Genomic DNA, 22,027 nt, shown 5'->3' with positions numbered 1-22,027 from the left:
ACTGTTTGCAAAGGGGGACATTTGAAATGTAAATAAATAAAATAACCAATTAACATTTTAAAAAAATGAGGAAAAAAAGCAAACTAGAAAACACGTGGGGAGCAAGCCACTATACATACACTGTTTCTCCATGGTCTCTACTCTAATTCCTGCCTCTGGGTTCCTGCTCTGACATCATGCTAGATGAGATAAGCCCTTCCTCGCCAAGTTGCTTTTGGTCTTCATGTTTATCAAAGCAATGCAGAAGCAAACTATGGCAACAACCACTAGGAATCTCACTTTTTAACACTGTTAATATTTGGAAGTATACATGCATTTTAGGCTTCATGTACACACATTTAAGCCCTTAAAATCAAAAACAGGATCATGACATGTGTTGTTGCTAACATTTTCCTCTCAACTTAATTTGCCCTATCAGAGGAGCTTACAGGTCGAAGGCCGAGGACATGGCTTAGTGAACGGTGTGCTATCAGCATGACGACTCCATCTTAGTACCTGAATGAAAGCTGGGTGCAGCAGTGCACACCTCTGAGGCCAGTGCTGAGGAGGCAGGAACAGGAGGAGCCTGGAGCTCCCTGGCTAGCCAGTCTCCCCCAATCTACCAACTCCAGTTTCAGTAACAGATTTTACCTCAGTAAATAAGGTGGGAATTGATGGACAAAGACACAGGACAGTGAGTGACGTTAGCCTCTACAGGCATGCATGCACACACCAAGATAACACATGCATAACAAAATGCTGCCTCACTAATACCAACCTAATACCAACATTTTAATTAGTATCTTTTGCTTAGGATTTTATCAAATGCTTTCTACTTCTCACTTTAACTAAAGGCCTTACAAATATTATTACCAAATCAGATAAGAATTTCAATTTAAGAACAAGCTGTCTCATGACTTGCTGCCAAATCTGATAACCTGAGTTCAACCCCCATAATCCACATAGAAGGAAAGGACACACTCCCAAGAGTAGTCTTCTGACCTTCATACACAGCATGCACATGCCTACACACACACACACACACACAATGCACGCGTTCACGCGCGGACAGACACACATACACACACACACAAGTAAAATGTAAGAAAAATTTTAAAGTTTTATGGTTATGAAAACAAGGTCTTCTTAGTAGAAAGCTGACCTTCTATTAGAATTTTTATATAAAATTAGTAAATTTTATAAGATAAAATTTAAAAAGAATGTTGTAAGCTATTTGTGACTAATAACAGTGTATTAGCATTTTACTTCTAATATAAGCTGTTAAACAAAGATGAGTTCACTAAATAACACACCATACCTGTATAAATCTGCTTCTGGCTGTTGGCATTCGATTACAGCTATGAGACTGTCCAAATTGGCAACTGTTTGTAATACTGCTGTTTCTGGAACGGACACATGTGTCTGAAAAAAATTAGAAATGGATTGATATCTATCTAACCCTGACCTCAGATAACAACTACCTCAAATGTCTGCTAGATGAAATCACGCATACTAGATGGTAGATCACGCTGCTAAGATGACAGGATAGAAACAATTAGAAATAGGCAGATAACAAATGGATTGCTGTGCCTACCTGGAGCAATCCCAGAGTTCATTTGGAGTCTATTTGAAATAATCAACTGTCTAAAGATTCATTATATCTTATTTAGTAGAAAAATGTGAATTTTCACCCTCATTAAACTCTGAAAACTGGGGAAGTTTAACTTTTCTTTTTGACTAAAATATATTGAGCTGGCATGGTAGCTCACATCTACAATCATGGTAGTTGAGAGGCAGGGATAGGACTGTCAGAAGCTTGAGGCCAGTCTGGGTTTAAAAAAAAAAGCATCGAAATTATTAAAAGATTTTATTTTTTTCTAAAACATTATCCATTTTCCCTTTCAATATGAACAAAGCTAGGGTGAAAATGCCCTTAAACTCATAATAACAATAAATTTAAAATTTAAACTTTAGTTGCATACGTGTGTCAGATATGCATGTGTGTACAGAGCCCCGAAGCTGACGGGGAGCCTTCCATCCCTCTGCTCTGTCTGTACTTACTGAGATGAGGTCTCAGTGCATGGACAACTTACCATTTTGATTAGACTGGCTGGTTGTCAAGCTGCAGAGATGCACCAGCTAAACTCCTCAGTGCTGGGATTAAAAGCAGTGCTGTCTGCCTGTCCCCGTATGGAGAAGGTGCTGGGGATTGGAATTCAGATGCTTCTACTGGGTAGCAAGTACTCTACTAACACAGCCATCGTCCCAGGCCACCAACCTTTGTCCATTTTTTTTAAGTTTCAGTAACTTAAAAAGAACTTTACTTTATCAGGTCAAACTTGATCACTTCACCAAAAGGAACACATTATAAACAGGAAGTATTATATTTACCCAAAGTAGTACTGAAACATATACATAAACAAACCTTTAGGTTTGTCTCTCCATCCAAACTAGCGGTTGTAACATGACATGAACCATCAAGTCGATCTGAGGACAGAAGCACCAAATCTGCAGGAAAAATTTCATCTTTGGCTATACGAACAATATCACCCACCTATAGGAAATCAGGGGAAAAGTGATTATACATTTTAAAGGGCAAGGATTTGTTTTCATTTTGTTCTAGATAGGTGGCTTATCACAGTATTTTACTATATTTTTGCAATGTGGATGAACTTGGGGACTGGAACATGTGAAACGAGTACTCTGCCACTGAGATACACACAGATAGATATATATACACATATATATGTGTGTGTGTATCTATCTATATATATATATATATATATATATATACACACACACACAGGATTTTATAATATAAAATATATAGATAAAATTAAGACTAAAACGATAATACCAAAATACAATTTTATATCCCTCTCCATATACATACCCGAATGTTTTTTGATCTAGTTTTGACAAGCCCACCACTCCTAACAACATAAACAGGAGCTCCATTTACTTCATTATCTGAGTTATGGCGTAACCAGTCTTCATAACCCTATAAATAAAGGAGAAACATTACCCTATAGTTTCTGGGGAACATTCACCAGAACTTACTACGCTGCTTTGATGCCTACAACAGAAATGACATTCTGGCCTTTGACACCTACAGCAGAAATGACATTCTGGCATTCATCTTATCAGAGACACTGACTGTTTCTATTACACTTATGTTCCTGGGATCCTGAGATCCTCATCTTGTTTTCTTGTGAAGGTTTCTTATGCCACCTTCAGTGCTTTCCACATACTTACTTCACTCTTCATAATAAAATTACTCTTTTATTTCTATGTATTCAAATAATATAAAATATACTGATAATTCTAAATATTTTTTCTCAAACTCACATTTCTTCTGGTTTCCAAAAGTGAATTTATAACTGCATTATTAACATCTCCATTTGAGGTCCTATAAATATCTTTATTAAATATTCACATATATTATGTATGTTGAGAAAATATGTATTTCTGGTTCATTTTACCTTTACAACCAGAAACCTTTCTCTCAACAAGCCAACTCCTCCTGCAATGTCTTTTGTGCAAGTGAACAAATTCAGATAGGTTTTGTCGCTGGCATGGGCATGAGTGGGGGGGGCGGGGCGGCGGCAGTATAAACATTTGTCCCTATCCCACAGATAAATGTTGCCTTTCCTCCTCATCAAGGGCACTTCTCTTAGGTAGAGACCACTACAGAAAACCAAAACCAAACAAAATGCAGAGTTGTGGAGCTCGATCGCAAAAGCTCTACAAAATGCTCACGCATCGAAGGCTTAGGGAATGTTGCAGGAGGGGATGGACAGAAAGAGCCAGAAACAAAAAAAGCCAAATTCAGGGAATTTGCTTGAGATTGTATCTGCTGGGTAACAACAGAAGCTACATCCATGAAGTCTCATTAACATGATGGTCCAAACATGAGCTGAACACTGAGGATACCAACAGACATGTCAAACTGCTCTGGGAAAAGCCTCACAAAGGCCTCAACGCTGTACAAGGACCGTCAGTCAACAGTTTAAACCTTGGAGCAGTTAGAGCACCCCAACTGACTGTCCAGTGCCAAACAGCCCTGAACACACAGACCTAACATTACATGGACTCAACAGGCTACATTTAGGAACATATATGTACATACAAATATATGTATATATGGAATAACAACTGAAGGAGGGGGAGGAATTATATGAAAGGTTTGGAGGCAGAAGGAAGGGAGAAATGTAATTAAAATAAAATCTCAAAAACAGTTGGAGGATAAAAGAGAGAGGAGAGAGAGTAAAGACACTCTTCCTCCCTGTACTCATTAACTCATAGTTCCTAAGTGAGGGTTGGGGCTCATAAATATTGTAAGCATACTCAACGCTGATTTTAGGATGCTATTGGTAAAGTCCATGTTGACAAGTGCCATGGCTATCCATGCCAAAAGTCTAGGGTGACATTTACAACTTCTACAATTTCCTAAAACTACCCGATCATTACATGACTTTTATGTATAAATGATGTTTTAATCATAGTGTATAAATTTACAGACTATGACTGCAGACAACAAGGAGAAAAAAGCTTTAAAAGTGAGGTTGATTTCCTTTCCTTTCCTAAAATACAGACCAAAAAATTAATTATAATTTAAATTTTGGCATGATATGAAAGCAGATAATTCCACATCCACATCCGACTTCACATGTAAAACATTGCTTTATATACAAAAATATTTAAAATACTGCACCATAAAATTAACTTCAGGCTAACTGCATAAAGGGTAATGGGGGAACTCCTCCAAGAATCCCAGGCTATTGCTAAGGCTGCTGGTTGCTCTCCACACACTAATGGTGAGGCCCTGATGCTGAAGACAACATTTACAGCACCGAACACAAAGAAGTCGAGTTGGTGCCTCACTAGAAACCTCACTCCCAGTGACTACTGTTTATGGTACTTGAAGGTACTCTGCACACTACCTAAGGGAAAATCACCAATATCACCCAGATACAAACCCTAAGACATACAACAGAGATCTGCCTACAAGATACACTGGCGTGATAATGGCATAAACTGTATAGGGGTAACCAACAACTTTCTGATTGGATTTAAGGCACACTCCATGAAATGGCACCTCTACCCTACCCCACTAGAGTAGCCACGAACCTGAAACTCCACAGACCAAGAGCCTAGAGGAAAGCTGATTACCATTAGAACGCAGCAATAAAAGGACTCTAAGGACATAATGACATAATGGCAGCCATCGATCAGGCACGGGCTCAGCCCTCAGCAGAGGGTTCTTCTCGTAGTAATGGGAACTAGCACAGACACACACAACTGGACATGTGCAGAGAGTAAGAGAGTGAGGAACACTCAGTCCGTAATGGGACTTTGTACAAGAGACAGAAAGACTCTAAGAGCTAGAGGTGTTAAATCAAAATATTGTAAGTCTATTTTTTTGGAGAAAATATTTTTGGAAAGCATTTAAGATATCTAAATTATACTGGCCCAATTTAAGCTATGTCAATTTTAGAAAAATCTAAGAGTTAAAATATTTCTGAAGCTATGAAAAAAGTTTACTTCTTCCTATCATTAGACAATGCGAATAGCAAAGCAGTAACAATAAATGCATTATCCTTTTAATGTAAGTCCATAAATTCTAATTCAGTTTGCATCATTCCTAGATTTATCCCAATATATTGTTTTAGTTCAGCAGCCTTATCAAAACCATTTTATTGACTTTCAATGATTACAGCAAAGAATCTTTCACTTACATTAATTGACATCACTATTTCCAATAGCACTTTTTGAAACACAAACCACAATTATAATTCCTCAGAACATTTCTTGTAGACAGAAGTTTCTCTCTGTCTAAATGTTTCCCTCTTGCCTCCTTTATCCATTGTCCTTTTATCCAGATTCTAAGACTCAACTCAATATTTCTTACACACCTCCTCAAGCATCTTATGACTTATCAGAGTGCTGTACCTCACGATACATGATTAGAGAAGACATGACATACGCTACTGATGGGAAATGATGAAACTCAGCAAGTGATAATACAACATTCCCTACTGGACTGCAAAGGATAAACCAGACTAAAGAGAACAGAACAAGGACCATTTACTGGGATAATTTCTCCAAATTTTGTTTTATTGATCACAGTGATGAACGCATAAACCTGAACAACATATGAATGTACTTTGTGTATTTATTGAATGAGTATAACTTCACAATGCTAATTAAAAGAGTAAACGTGGCATTCTAAAATCTACACAGACTCACAGAGAGAACAAGAGTGAATGAATCCTATCAACAAATACTCTCTGTGAAAAATCTATACTTTACTCCTTCTGTCTTCTATTTAAATTTAGTGCTCAGCTTCAGCAACCATAGGAACAGAAGTGTGAGATTACCTGCTTCTTCCCGTTAGATTATATGTATTTTTAACCAATTTTCAAAGGTGAAATGTGGTCAATTATTATCATTAAATGCAACACCACAATGTTTTCAATTCAGTTAATGATATCATTTTCTAGTTAAATGCAGTCTACATCTGGTGAAATATATATTGAGAGTTAAGAACAAAAATTATTACATTTTATATTATTTTAATAATACTAAATAGGCTCATTCATTCATTTGGTTGTAAAATGTTTATTAAAGGGTCCCCTGCCCCTGTGGATAGTTTTGGTTTGTTACTCACTGGAAACATAAGACAGTCTCTGCCCTGGTTGTGCTAAATATTTGACTAAAAAGATTACCAGCTTATGGCAAACAATATGAACGGAGACTATTTTAAAAGGAAATGAAAGATGCACAAGCCCAGGAAAAGACAAAACTTAAGTATGTGAATAAAGTCAGGGACTGAGTAAATGCAATTATCTGGAGGAACCTTTCATGAAAAGTATATAGCAAGTCATAGGCTTTGTAATAGAAGCAGGTTTGCTGTGTTTGATGATGAGGTGAGGAGTGTGATCAGGAGGCACTGAGTAAACATTGTAGGATGTTAATTAGGAACTAGTGAACTTCACTGTGTATGTCTCCATAGATAATTGAAAACACTGACATTTGATCTGAATTCAACAAGAATTCTTTGAATAGCTTTTAACTGGAGGGTAGTATGTTCAAGAGATCAATTCAGGGGGGTGGAGTGATGGCTCAGTGCTTAAGAGCATTGACTGCTCTTCCAGAGGTTCTGAGTTCAATTCCCAGCAACCACATGGTGACTCACAACTATTTGTAATGAGATCTGATGCCCCCTTCTGATGTGTCTGAAGATAGCTACAGTGTACTCATATATATAAAATAAATAAATCTTTTAGAAAAAAGAGCAGGATCAATTCAGGTGCTGTATGGAAACAGGGGGGCTAAGAATAGAAGTAAAAGATTGTCAGGAGAAGGGGCTGGGGATTTAGCTCAGTGGTAGAGCGCTTACCTAGGAAGCGCAAGGCCCTGGGTTCGGTCCCCAGCTCCGAAAAAAAGAACCAAAAAAAAAAAAAAAAAAAAAAAAAAAGATTGTCAGGAGAATGACACAGTGGTCTGGGCAAGGGATGCTGGTTCCTTAGACTAATGAGGTACATCTTACAGGAAGGGACAGAAGCAGACAAAGAACTGCAGTACCATTAATAAGCTAGAGAACAGCAGAGGCAGCACGGCTTCAGCAGGGAGAGCACTGAGCTCTATGGACAATGCCTGTGAGGTGTCTAGATGGGAGTGTGCAAATGAGTGCACATATGTGTATGTGCATACATATAGTATATTTATATGGTTTCAAAGTTTCAGGATGTAAACTTGAGAATATGAACACAGACAGGATGAAATCACTTAGTGAAAATAGAGAAGACAGATCCAACAGAAAAATAAATGTTACTCTGATGAAATAAATAACCCTTGGAAAACTAAGTATGTGACTGTATGGAATAATTCAGATGCTTGCTGAATTACACAAGTAAGTCCTAGTCCTAATAGAAGAGAGAAGGAAATCAAATTTGGTAAGAACTAAGGCTACTACTCTAACACACTAGTTATATAACATAATTGATACTCTATAGACCCTTCTTATCCTGTACTTTCAATTAAAATAAAGTATGGTCGGTGGTAAGATGGTAACAGAGGAACCTGCCATTAAACCTGGTAAGTTTAATACCTGGGATCTACATGGAGAAGGAAAGGACCGAGTCTCATGAGGTGACCTCTGACTTTCACCAGCAAAAAATGGCACGCACACAAAGTAATTAATTTTCATTAACAAAGTTAACTAAGTAATATGCTTCATCCCAGAACTTCAAATATATTTGTTAATTTCATTTTTCCATCACCAACATGGTATTTTTACAAATTACAAAATGGAGGATTTTAATCTCATTTAGGTTAAAAAAATGCAATTAACTATGTCTAGTGGAAGGACTCATCTCAGTATCAATCACTGAGACCGTGACTAGATGTTTTGAGAAGTGGTAGCAATATGAATTTGACATTTTAAAGATAAACCCACACACCTATGGTCACTTGATTTTTGACAAAGGAGCCAAAACCATCCAAAGGAAAGAAGATAGCATTTTCAGCAAATGGTGCTGGTTCAACTGGAGGTCAGCATGTAGAAGAATGCAGATCGATCCATGCTTATCACCCTGTACAAAGCTTACGTCCAAGTGGATCAAGGACCTCCACATCAAACCAGACACACTCAAACTAATAGAAGAAAAAGTGGGGAAGGATCTCGAACACATGGGCACTGGAGAAAATTTTCTGAACAAAACACCAATGTCTTATGCTCTAAGATCAAGAATCGATAAATGGGATCTCATAAAACTGCAAAGCTTCTGTAAGGCAAAGGACACTGTTGTTAGGACAAAATGGCAACCAACAGATTGGGAAAAGATCTTTACCAATCCTACAACTGATAGAGGGCTTATATCCAAAATATACAAAGAACTCACGAAGTTAGACCGCAGGGAAACAAATAACCCTATTAAAAATGGGGTTCAGAGCTAAACAAAGAATTCACAGCTGAGGAATATAGAATGGCTGAGAAGCACCTAAAGAAATGTTCAACATTCTCAGTCATCAAGGAAATGCAAATCAAAACAACCCTGAGATTCCACATCACACCAGTCAGAATGGCAAAGATCAAAAACTCCGGCGACAGCAAATGCTGGCTAGGATGTGGAGAAAGAGGAACACTCCTCCATTGTTGGTGGGATTGCAGACTGGTACAACCATTCTGGAAATCAGTCTGGAGGTTTCTCAGAAAACTGGACATTGAACTATCTGAGGATCCAGCTATACCTCTCTTGGGCATATACCCAAAAGATGCTCCAACATACAACAAAGACACATGCTCCACTATGTTCATAGCAGCCTTATTTATAATAGCCAGAAGCTGGAAAGAATCCAGATGCCCTTCAACAGAGGAATGGATACAGAAAATGTGGTACATCTACACAATGGAATATTACTCAGCTATCAAAACCAATGACTTTTATGAAATTCATAGGCAAATGGAATGAACTAGAAAATATCATCCTGAGTGAGGTAACCCAATCACAGAAAAACACACAGGGTATGCACTCATTGATAGGTGGCTATTAGCCCAAATGCTCGAATTACCCTAGATACATGAACACATGAAACTCAAGAAGGATGACCAAAATGCGGATGCTTCACTCTTTCTTTAAAAAGGGAACAAGAGGGCTGGAGAGATGGCTCAGCAGTTAAGAGCACCCGACTGCTCTTCCAGAGGTCATGAGTTCAATTCCCAGCAACCACATGGTGGCTCACAACCATCTGTAAAGAGATCCGATGCCCTCTTCTGGTGTATCTGAAGACAGCTACAGTGTACTTATAATAAATAAATAAATAAATAAATAAATAAATAAATAAATAAATAAATAAATCTTAAAAAAAAAAAAGGGAACAAGAATACCCTTAGGAGGGGATAGGGAGGCAAAGTTTAGAACAGAGGCAGAAGGAACACCCATTCAGAGCCTGCCCCACATGTGGGATATATATATATATCTCCACCAATCTAGACAAGATGGATGAAGCAAAGAAGTGCAGGTCGACAGGAACCGGATGTAGATCTCTCCTGAGAGAGACAGCCAGAATACAGCAAATACATAGGCGAATGCCAGCAGCAAACCACTGACCTGAGAACGGGACCCCCTTTGGTGGAATTAGAGAAAGGACTGGAAGAGCTTGAAGGGGCTCGAGACCCCATATGAACAACAATGCCAAGCAACCAGAGCTTCCAGGACTAAGCCACTATGCAAAGACTATACATGGACTGACCCTGGGCTCCAACCTCATAGGTAGCAATAAATATCCTAGTAAGAGCACCAGTGGAAGGGGAAGCCCTTGGTCCTGCCAAGACTGAACCCCCAGTGAACAGGATTGTTGGGGGGAGGGCGGTAATGGAGGGAGGATGGGGAGGGGAACACTGGTACAGAAGGGGAGGGGGAGGGGGTTAGGGGGATGTTAGCCTGGAACTGGGAAAGGGAATAACATTTGAAATGTAAATAAGAAATACCCAATTTAATAAAGATGGAAAAAAATTAAAAAAAAATAAAAAAGAAATATAAATAAGAAATACTCAATTTAATAAAGAAGGGAAAAAAAAAAAAAAAGAAGGGAAGAGGAATGGGATAGGGGGCTTATGTCCAGGAAACCGGGAAAGGGAATAACATTTGAAATTGAAATGTAAATAAAAAAATACCCAATTAAAAAAAAAGAAAGAAAAAAAGATATTATTTAATTAGTATGCTTATCCAATATTCTACTTCTATTTTCCTAAATCTTAATGTCAACTTATAATCTGGCTGAAATTATTTCCACAGGGTACTAACACACACAAAAACTAACTTTGTTGAAGAAAATTATAAAATTTAGGAAAGTACAAATGTTCGTGCCAAATGCAAATGCTTTACTCTAATCACTTACTTCCTTTGAATCATACCTCACCTTTTACTTTCATACTTTACAAAAATGAGTATACAAACTTGTTTCATAATTAGTCTGTACATATATTTGTCTTTAGATTGGTTCCTATATCAAGAAAATAGTATATTCTAATGATTGCCATCATTCAAGAGCCACAAGGCACCTGGAATATAATTGGTTGTGTATCAAATAAATCTGCTGCTTTGTTATGAAACTGTTCTCACAATAATGTTAATCTGGAAATATTTTAGAAGAACAACGCAGGAAGTACTACGCACCTGTTTTATGGCAGTTACTGTTATCACGAAGAACAATGGAAGCCCACTGGTGATTGGACTGGTAGGTGTATCAATCATGAGCTAGATTTAAAGAAAGAACATAGAGTATTACATATTCATCTTGTATTGTTGTCTTATTAATACCCCAAATCTCACATCGTTGTACAATGCATACAGTGTAATCTGCTATTTCCCCTTCTTGGCAACTTCATAGGCTTGGTTGAGTCTCTATTGCAGACTCTCATACGCTGCTAGACTGAACTCAGCTACTCTACCTGTTTACTGCTGTTTTGCCTTTTGAGACAGGACTTTACTACATATGCCCACACCAAACTGAACCACTCCCTATCCCCTTGTCTTTGCAGCTCAACTGCTGGGATTCTAGGCATGTACCATCAAGATGGCTACTTTGTTTTCACAGTTCTTCGGCAATGTTACCCACGAGTAGAACCACAATGGGTCCTATTTCATATTCTTTTGTACATCCTACAAAATGCTGAAGAGTCTGTCAGAAACTTTAACCTGGGATTCAAGACAAACTCAATCTTAAAGAAAAAGAACTGAAAATGGAAAATAATCAGAGGAAGACAGCCAGGAAAATGGTGTTTCAATTATGATATAAATCATGTAACTGAAGTTTCTATAAGTTGCTGAAGTACTTGCATAGGTTAGAAAGAACACACATTTTATGATTTATTAATTTTCCTTCATTCTGGATAGGTAATTAAATTTGTGCTATTCAATATAATGCTGATCTTAGCTAGCAATTTCACAACTGCATATATGCCAAGTGAATATAGTTAGCATAATTTCATTTTCCAGGAAAATCACTAGATGCTCTATAGATAAAATTAGAAGTTCCTTTCCATTCATGAAGAAAAGCATTTTAAAACTAGTTGTTTTCTAAAGCTTTAAAGTGATTTAAGTAATTTTAACTTTTTTTTTGAAATCCTAGGTTCTACTGAGAGACCAGTTTAGAGTTTAAACAAAGTTTTAATTTAACATTGAAGAAAAATTCTAAGGTTTTATCAGAAATAATAACTATGAGAAAATGATAATTACTTTGTTTATAAATTGATTCATATTTATTTCAACTTATATTTTGATACAGACACACACCCAAAAGAATTTAGATTAAGAAGCTACTTAATAGTTTATGATGACCTCAGATTTAAACCCAGAAAAGTACTCTTGTAAATACTTAAAAATTAAAGTAATATGTTGAATGTGGTGGCAAACACCTGTAACTCCAGAGGGGCACACGCAAACAGAAAGTAAGTTCATAACCAGTCTAGGCTATATAATGAGACTCTAAGAAACACACACACATTGAAAAGGAGGAGGAAGAAGAGGAGGAGGAGAAGAAAGGAAAGAAGAGGACGTGGAAGAAAAGAAGAGGACAAAGTAAGAAAGGGAGGAAGCAAAATGTTCAAAAATTATAAATTTAAATAAAAGTTATTGGGCTGGGATTTTACTATGCTGCCTAGTTAACATCAAACTCCTGGGTATGAGCAATCCTCATCTGCCGGCCTCTTGAGTACCTGTGATTACACACAACCTTGTACTGACTCCTTAGGCAGACCATATGGCAATGATGCACTGCCTATTAACAGCTCTGAGACAGGCATAGGAAAAATCACAAGCACTGTTCTTAGTGATACACTTACCAGTACTAAGACACACTAGTAAAGAAACAAAATGCAATTGATCTTAAAATTTATAGCCTATGTTTTAGAAACCTAGATTTGATTTAGATAACTTATTCATGAATACAATGGGGAAGCTGCAGAAGAAAAACAACCCCATACTCAAACAACAAGGAATATAATGTAATTTTCCCATATTGTAAAATATATGTTTAGACAGCAAGTTCATAAATATTCAAGGAGAGATAAAACTTACCTGAACCAAAAATATAATAAGAAAATAAAAGTTTGCCACTCTTCTGAATTGTTCAAACAAATTTTTTGGGACAAAATTCCATACAGTATACTAGGAAAAAAGAGAAAAGAAGAATCAACAAACACCTATTTAGTTTATGATACCAACAATATTTTTCTCTCTGTAATTTTAAAGAAAACAATTCTATAAATTGGCAGTAAGGTAAATGGTTTCAAGATATTTGCTTTCAAGAGAAATGGGAAAATGGTTCCATAGTTAAGTGTACAGACTGCTCTGACAAAGGACTCAAATTCAATTCTCAGCACCCAAGATGGTGGCTTGAAACTGCCTGTAACTCCAGCTCTAGGATGCTCTGAATCCTCAGACTTCCCCAGACACTCACACTCACTGACCTATACTCACTACTCACACAGACACACACAAATAATAATAAACCCTTTGAAAATGTGTGTGTAAAAGTGTGTGTAAAAGTGTGTGTGTGTGTGTGTGTGTGTGTGTGTGTGTGTGTGTGTGTGTGTGTGTGTTACCTGTGGAGTACAGAACATATTATATACCACAGAACTGGAGTTGCAGACGGTTGAAAGCTGCCATGTGGATGTTGGATACTGAAACCAGGTCCTTTGTATGAGCATTAAATGCTCTTTACCTCTGAGCCATCTCCCCAGTCCCATAAAAACTGGTTTTAAAAAACAGATTTCCAGGTTGGGGATTTAGCTCAGTGGTAGAGCACTTGCCTAGCAACTGCAAGGCCCTGGGTTCGGTCCCCAGCTCCGGAAAAAAAAAAAAAAAGAAAGAAAAAAAAAACAGATTTCCTTTGGCTACCTCATAAAGCTCATAAAAACAAGGGAAGCTGAGGATAAAAATTTCACATACAGGGGTTGGGGATTTAGCTCAGTGGTAGAGCGCTTGCCTAGCAAGCGCAAGGCCCTGGGTTCGGTCCCCAGCTCTGAAAAAAAGAAAAAAGAAAAAAAAAAAAAAAGAAAAAAAATTTCACATACAAAGCAACTTACTACTAACAAAATATTATTTTCATGTTTTCTAATATATAGACATTAACATATTGAATAAATCAATCTGTACATATCCTACCATAGAGAGGGGAGGAACATACTATTCAGTGTGAAAATACTTTAAAAAATAATTTATTGAGCTTTAAAGTTATCTTAACTATTATATAATAGTGGGTAAGAGAACAGAATCAGTAAAAACCTCTCTATGGTCATGTATTACTTTATAACTGACCTTTTCAAGGAAGTTTAAATTTAATATAAGGTGAATATGGTCATTGAATTAAGATATAAGATTATCTAAACTGGGCATAGTGGCACATACCTTCAGGTAAGTAAGTGGTGCTCAACTTGTGAGTCATGACCCCTTTGGGGGTCACATGACCTTTTCATATGGGTTGAATATCGGACATTTACATTATGATTTCTAACAGTAGCAGAACTACAGTTATGAAGTAGCAACAAAAATAATTTTATGGTTGGGAGTCACCACGACATGAGGAACTGTATTAAAAGGTCTCAGCTTGGGAAGGTTGAGAACTACTGCTTTAGGCCCGGCATCAGAGGCAGGCAGATTTCTGTGAGATGGAGCCCTGCATGGTCTACACAGTGAGATCCCGGACAGCCAGGGCTACCTAATGAGTCACTGTCCGGGGAAAAAAAAGAAAAGAAAAGCAAACAAGAAAGATTTACAACATGTCAGATACACTAAGAAGCTTAGAGGCAAAGCAAAGAGATTAATAGTTGTAGTTAAAGATAAAATATATAAACAAACATGTAAAACAAACGGCAAAGCTCCTTGTAGTTTTGTAGAAAATGTGTCAGAGAACAATAATACAGAAGTTTTAAAAAGCCCACCATGGTGCCAGCCTCACTGCAGCATGAGAGAAGAGAGTCAGCAACCATCTATGCTCTTGACATGACCTAAACATCTTCAAATTCTCACACTTAAGCACCAGTGTGGAAGCATGCAACCCAGCAAAGGTTCAGTGGGAAAGAGTTCCCTGTGTGAGTGCAGCAACACAGTCAGTTACAGGGTCTGGAAACAGACACAATAAAGTAGGAAAGCCATAGAAGGAAACTTACTTATGCTAAAATGGCTTAGGAGAGTACTTATTTAAACACCTACATTTCTGAAACTCTGGACAAAAACATTAAACTGCATATAACACAGCCATATAAAGGCACTTATTTAATGGCAACACTTTCCAGGACTCTTGGTCTCCAACACCCGCCAAAATGTGAATCTGACTGATGTTTTATGTGAAGTTCTACAGATAAGAACCTTAAATCTTAGTTTTAGCTCTGATCTGAAAGCCTCCTCCTGGAAGATTAGCTTTCACAGTACTGGAAGGTGCTAAGCAAGCTGCCAACAGAGGGACAACCAGCCATCCCACTCCACTGCGATGCCTGTGAGCTACAACAATGATCAGCATGGTAAGATATTCCTAAAGTATCTTCATCAGTGATAAATCTGTATCTGCATCAGTGGCACTCACATTCTGGTAGTAACCAACACCTCTCTTATTGAATGTTAAGGCCCACTCAACAGGTAGGAAACCATGCTTGGTACTGAAACTGTAGCCAGCTACCCAGGGCTAAAGAGGTCATGGATCTTATAGTCCAGCCCAATACATCACGTTAATAAACCAGCACAACTCCTAACTGTATCCTCAATTATTTCTTTGTATTCATGAGTGAGTGCAGCTCTTATGCATCATCAAGAAAGCGTCTCTCTGCAATAGACAGAGATTGCTGCAGAAGGCCGCAGCTGCTCCAAATGTAGAACGGACTGTGGGGTTCCCACACCCCATGAACTTATCTACAACACATTTCCTACACCTAAGGCAAGACAAGTGTCAAAGAAAAGGGATTAGAGAGGATGTAAGAGCCACAGAACCAGAAAATGAGCTGTGAGATTGTGACAGGCAAGTATGACCTCAGCAATGCCTAAACAAGACCACAGCAAGGATAAAACAAAACCCAGGCTTACAGGGAAGGAGGACTCCCAGTGTGCCTTACTCCTAGACAGCGGCCAGTAACTAAGCAAGGAGCGATAGAGCTAGTCTTCCCCAGGGGTCAACCCTGACACCATAAACATGCAAGAGACACTAAAGAGCTCAGCAAGCTGTCACTTACCTACGTAGAAATAACAGAGAATAAGAGCTTGCAGATCTGAGAGGGAATGAAGGTTGGGGGTGGGACGTTAGAGGAGTTGGAGAGAGAAACAGAAAGGGGGAATGATAAAATTATATCTTAAATAAAAGAATTAGACTTTAAACTTGTTTTTAAACCTATACGGCATCCAAAATATATGAGAGCTGGAGCAAGTTCCTTTAGCGCCCGCCATCAGTGGATCAGTTACATGGAGAAATAATGTGACAGAAGAAAGGGGAGAGAGTAGGGCAAAGGGACTGATAAGCTAAGGTGGCATCTGAGGAAAGATGAGATCAGTATCCCAGGGAAAGTATCAGTGTCTCTGGAAGGCAGGGCAAGCGCATACACAGGTTTCCTGTGGTACCCTACACGTGAGTGCCAGGTCTGGGTAAGAACTTTACCCTCAGTCTTTCTGATTCACATCCTTAATAAAAGCACTATTTAGTAAGGGAGTCACTAGTCACATAGAGTTCTGACATTTGAATTAAAATAATTTTCAAATGTTCAGTTCTTCAGTTGTACCAGCCATATTTCCAAGGCTGCAACAGTCCTACATGCTATGAGCTATCTTACCGAACATGCAACTCACTTCTATCATGAAAGAGAAATGAACTGCACAGCACTGCTCTATAACCCTCTGCTTTAACACACATGACTTCTTCCAGAGCCAAAGGGAAAAATAAGTAAGAATGGAGTAGTACCTTACACTAATTTTAAAGTCTAGATAATGGGACAAGGAGGCTTTAAAATCACATAGAAAAGAGTTCAACTCTAACCAAGCCACTTACAATTTTGAGAAAATTATTCAATTTCCAAGCACTGGAATCAAAGAACCATGATAATATAAATATAGCATTTTGTAAACAAGATTTAATAGTTATTGCACATAGGTTGTTGCAAAGATGAAATGACATAAAATGAGAAGAAACAGGCTCAGCAGACAGCCGCCACAGCTCAGTCACAGCTGGAGAAAGTCGTTACCTGGGAGCAATTAACAGCCTCTTTCTTTCACACAGCATGTTGGGTAAGATTTATCTGTCAACCTTCCGCTTCTTGGCTTTTTAAAAGTATACATATATACGTGCACACATTCAGTCAATCATTTTTAAAATGTTACAAATCTCCCATTTTGTTTGTTTATTTGGGACTAACCACTGTATCATATATACCAGGACTAACTACTGTATCATCATATATACCAGGACTAACCACTGTATCATCATATATACCAGGACTAACCACTGTATCATCATATATACCAGGACTAACCACTGTATCATCATATATACCAGGACTAACCACTGTATCATCATATATACCAGGACTAACTACTGTATCATCATATATACCAGGACTAACCACTGTATCATCATATATACCAGGACTAACCACTGTATCATATATACCAGGACTAACTACTGTATCATCATATATACCAGGACTAACCACTGTATCATATATACCAGGACTAACCACTGTATCATATATACCAGGACTAACCACTGTATCATCATATATACCAGGACTAACCACTGTATCATATATACCAGGACTAACCACTGTATCATATATACCAGGACTAACTACTGTATCATCATATATACCAGGACTAACGACTGAATCATCATATATACCAGGACTAACCACTGTATCATCATATATACCAGGACTAACCACTGTATCGTGTATACCAGGACTAACCACTGTATCATCATATATACCAGGACTAACCACTGTATCATCATATATACCAGGACTAACCACTGTATCATCATATATACCAGGACTAACCACTGTATCATCATATATACCAGGACTAACCACTGTATCATCATATATACCAGGACAAACTACTGTATCATCATATATACCAGGACTAACCACTGTATCATCATATATACCAGGACTAACCACTGTATCATCATATATACCAGGACTAACCACTGTATCATGTATACCAGGCTGGCCTCAACTTTGGTATGTACTAAAGGTGGCCTTCACCTTCAGAGTGCGTGCTGAGGTTAGAGGCACGCACCATAACGCTCAAGATGTTCTGTGGTGCTGAAGACTGAACTCAGCTTTGTACATGGCAGGTAATTCTACCAAATGAGCTATTTTACAAATATATCCCAAGCTCTTAACAACAGTTTAATAATAAAATTGTTTATTCTTTTTTTTTTCTTTCTTTCTTTCTTTTTTTTTTCAGAGCTGGGGACCGAACCCAGGGCCTTGCGCTTGCTAGGGAAGCGCTCTACCACTGAGCTAAATCCCCAAAATTGTTTATTCTTACCTTAGATGAAATGATCCGGTTATCTATAAATTTCTGAGGTGTGTAAAGGCCATTCTGAGGAAATCTGTTGGCTATGTAAATAGTTCTTGTGTCACTTTGATGTGGTGGGTCAAAACCCTAAGGACAAACAACAGAAAAAGAATACTAATCAGCAGGCTAGTTCTTATAATATTTTACTATTCATTTTATATAACTGGTCAAATTATACATAGTATTGGCCTTAAAGTGCACTCTAAAATATGCTACAAGGAAAAAAAGATATGAGAGCTTTAGAAGCATTCTTGACTGCATTCCTTACCTTTTACTCCCATGAGTGCCTTGCTTTCTCCTGTAAGAGATTATTACTGAAACAGAAATATGTCTAACTAATATGTGGTTACCTTGCCTAATAGCAAAGTTTTATATTCATCTTTAACCTCTCTTATACCAAGATCAATTTAGTTTTAAAGAGTTTTGTTCTCAAAAGACTAAGATTCATTTCACAGATTTATATCACTGAATCATTTCTTTGTAGCAGTAAACAGGTAAGATTTCCTGAATTGTAGCCAGAAATATTTTTGTAATATTCCTGGCAGGACACATACTCTGCCTTTAAATTCGGAAGACCATCTGTGTGGCTAGTGTTTTGTTGACTTGGCACAGCTAGAGATAGCTGAGAGCAGAGAAACTCAACTAAGAAAAATGCCTCCATCACACTGGCCTGTATGGGTCATTTTCTTGATTGATAAACTAGGGGTGAAAGGCTAGAGGGCAAACCACAGGGAGTAAGAAAATAATGTTCTTCCACGGCCTCTGACTCAGTTCCTGCCTCCAGTTTCCTGCCATGACATCCCTTCATAGATAATTTCTTTTCAATACTTGTGATTAGACAACTTGATCAAGGAAGACAACTTATAAAAGAAGTGTTTAATTTGGAGCTTACAGTTCTAGAGGCTTAGGGTCCCTGGTGGCAAAGCAAAAGTGTAGTGGCAGGAAAAGCTGAGAGCTTACATCTTGTTCTGCAAGTTGAAGGGAGAGAAGGTACTAACTGGGAACAAAGTGAGTTTCTGAAACCTCAAAGCCAGTCCCAAATGACACACCTCCTCTTCTAGGGCCACACCTTCTAAATCTTATCCAAACAGTTCCACCAACCAGGAAACAAGAGATTAGCATAGCAAGTAACTAGTGCATCTACTCTTTTTAAATTTGCATTAGGGAACTTAAAGTTGGGTGTGCAGGAAGAAGAGGATCTAGAACAGTGGTTCTCAACAGGTGGGTCATAAACCCTTGGGGGAGTTGGTGGAGAGGTCACGCAACCTTTTCACAGGGGTTGCCGAAGACCATTGGAAAACATTTGATATTTACAATATAATTCTTAACAGTAGCAAAATTATAGTTATGAGGAAGCAACAAAAATCATTTTATGGTTGGGGTCATCACATGAGAAACTATATAAAGGGTCACAACATCAAGAAGTTTGAGAACAACTGATCTAGAAGGACTGGGGGGGAGGTGAGGAATATGATCAAAATATATTTTAAAATTACTTTAAGCTTCTCTTTCTCTTCTCTGTGTGTGCACTCTTTCTTTCTCTTCCCTCTCTCTCCTCTTTCCCATCCCATGGAGACTTCCCTGGCCTCCTTCCTTGGGGCCACTGAACTTGCCCAGCCAAGAGCAGCTTCCAATAAACCTGCATTCAGTATAATCTAAAAAAAATTGTTTGAAATAATAAAAATATAATAAAAAAGAAAAATAAAGAGATATTGACCCTCAACGTGGGGTGGTATCTTTCTTATTTGGGACAGAAACCCTTTTCCAAATTTAAAGTTCAACATTAAAAGATAAGATTATGGACATTCCTGTCACTCACTATCAAAGAATCAAGTCATTCCCACTACTGGAACTTTCTGAGCACACTGTTTAATTTAAAAGCCTTAGTGGAGTGCCAAGGGAAGCAAGCCTGGGAGGAACAGAGGTCAAGAAATCAAGTCTTCAGTGGTGTGCTGAGCAACAGGACCACCTACAGTCTACCATACACATTATAAAGATTCTTCAAGTCAAGCCTTAGGACATCAACAGGCAATGTATGCTGAGAAAACGTGTTCAGTACTGTGCTGAGCACTGCGACAATTTTTTTAATTATTTGACCATTCTGAAATAACAAATCACTTAGAATGTTATGTGTTAAACCATCCTATCATTTTACCTGCAATCTCCATTTTATAAATACAATGAGCACGGACTGTGTGCCAGGAAACACTTGGAACTACTGAAATACCAAAGTGAGAAGACAATATTTTTACTCTAAATGAAATTTTATTTTTTAAAAATGAGGCCTTTATGATAGAAGATACAGCTTCTTATCTACCAAGGTCCTGGATTCCCTCTCAAGCACAGAAAAAGATCCGAAGATGGCATTGAAAGGAAAGAAATAAATTCCTGACTCTCCTCATGACAAACAAAAACAAACAAAACAACAAAAACAAACAACAGCAAGGCTTTGAAAGCCAAGCCATGGAGCAGTGCTGAAAGGCACCCACAGCCACAGCCGGGCATGGTTCCCATCTAAACCCCAGCTTCCTGGGGGTCAGGATGGAGGGTCTGTCTGAACTGTAAGTTCAAGGTAGGTCATCCCTGGCTATATAAGGAGACGTCATCTCAAAAGCCAAAACACAGGAAGAACAGGAGAAAATGTGCATGTTGCCCACCATCTGGGCCTGACACTGAAGCTCCCTTTGATGAGCAGTACCAGGAGAAACAAACCAGCCTGAGTCCTGAGGCAGCCAGGGAACATTACAAAACAACACACTGCATCAAATCCATCTCTAAACCATCTAGATCATCTAAACCAAGTCCAGCTGCCTAATTCTAGACATACATTCTTTCATCATAAAAAAGTAAAACATATTTCAAATTGAGAAAAATTCTTACTGAAGTAGCATTATGTTGTTGGGTGTATCATCAAGCACATTCTTCTGAATAAAGCATTAAAAGTGTAGTCTAGTTTATTTCATATATAATAGTGGTCATTTCATAGCCAGAAGACACTGTTTCACTCGAGCCTCCTAGACTTCCAGTAGATGGTGTAGCTGCCATTTGAGGCTAGGATTGAGTGGCCACCTTAATCTAGTTGTGTGGGTAGGATTTGGGGAGGCACATGCTGTTACTTTTGGTGTGTGCATGTGTGTGTACACAGGAGGGGTTAAGTCATTACAGTAAAATGATTTTTAAAATAAAACTAGAAGTAATGAAAGCAGCAAAATGACAAGAACACTGAATATTATAGCAAACAGGAAAGGGAGTCAACATTATGCTCACCAGTTAACTCTAGAATGCGAGAATTAAGGGGCATGGAGCAGCATTTTTTAAAAAGGAGGTTGAAAATGTTCCTAACTATAGTAATGTCAATCTTCAGATTGAAAGAAAAATAAATGCAGAGGAAGAAAAACAGTATAAAAACGATATGACAGGGGGTTGGGGATTTAGCTCAATGGTAGAGCGCTTGCCTAGGAAGCGCAAGGCCCTGGGGT

The 22,027-nt window shown here is 38.1% G+C and overlaps 1 protein-coding gene across 4 annotated transcripts in view; it reads right to left on the bottom strand.

Moving 5' to 3' along the window:
• The window catches only part of Atp11b (ATPase phospholipid transporting 11B (putative)), a 105,715-nt gene that overhangs the window by 63,363 nt on the left and 20,325 nt on the right, over positions 1-22,027 (bottom strand). For all 4 annotated transcript variants that reach the window (XM_039103615.2, XM_039103614.2, XM_039103613.2 and 1 more), the window contains exons 2-7: positions 18,519-18,635; positions 13,065-13,154; positions 11,163-11,243; positions 2,873-2,980; positions 2,405-2,533; positions 1,298-1,401 (exon numbers count right to left, since the gene is read on the bottom strand). In XM_039103615.2, the coding sequence (XP_038959543.1) occupies positions 1,298-1,401; positions 2,405-2,533; positions 2,873-2,980; positions 11,163-11,243; positions 13,065-13,154; positions 18,519-18,635 (629 nt within the window). The remainder of the gene's footprint in view (positions 1-1,297; positions 1,402-2,404; positions 2,534-2,872; positions 2,981-11,162; positions 11,244-13,064; positions 13,155-18,518; positions 18,636-22,027) is intronic.

The sequence above is a fragment of the Rattus norvegicus genome, chromosome 2 (genome assembly GCF_036323735.1).
Source record: "Rattus norvegicus strain BN/NHsdMcwi chromosome 2, GRCr8, whole genome shotgun sequence".
NCBI classification, from domain to species: Eukaryota; Metazoa; Chordata; class Mammalia; order Rodentia; family Muridae; genus Rattus; species Rattus norvegicus.
Note: the sequence above shows the minus strand (reverse complement) of the source record. Positions and strands in the feature narration are given on the sequence as shown.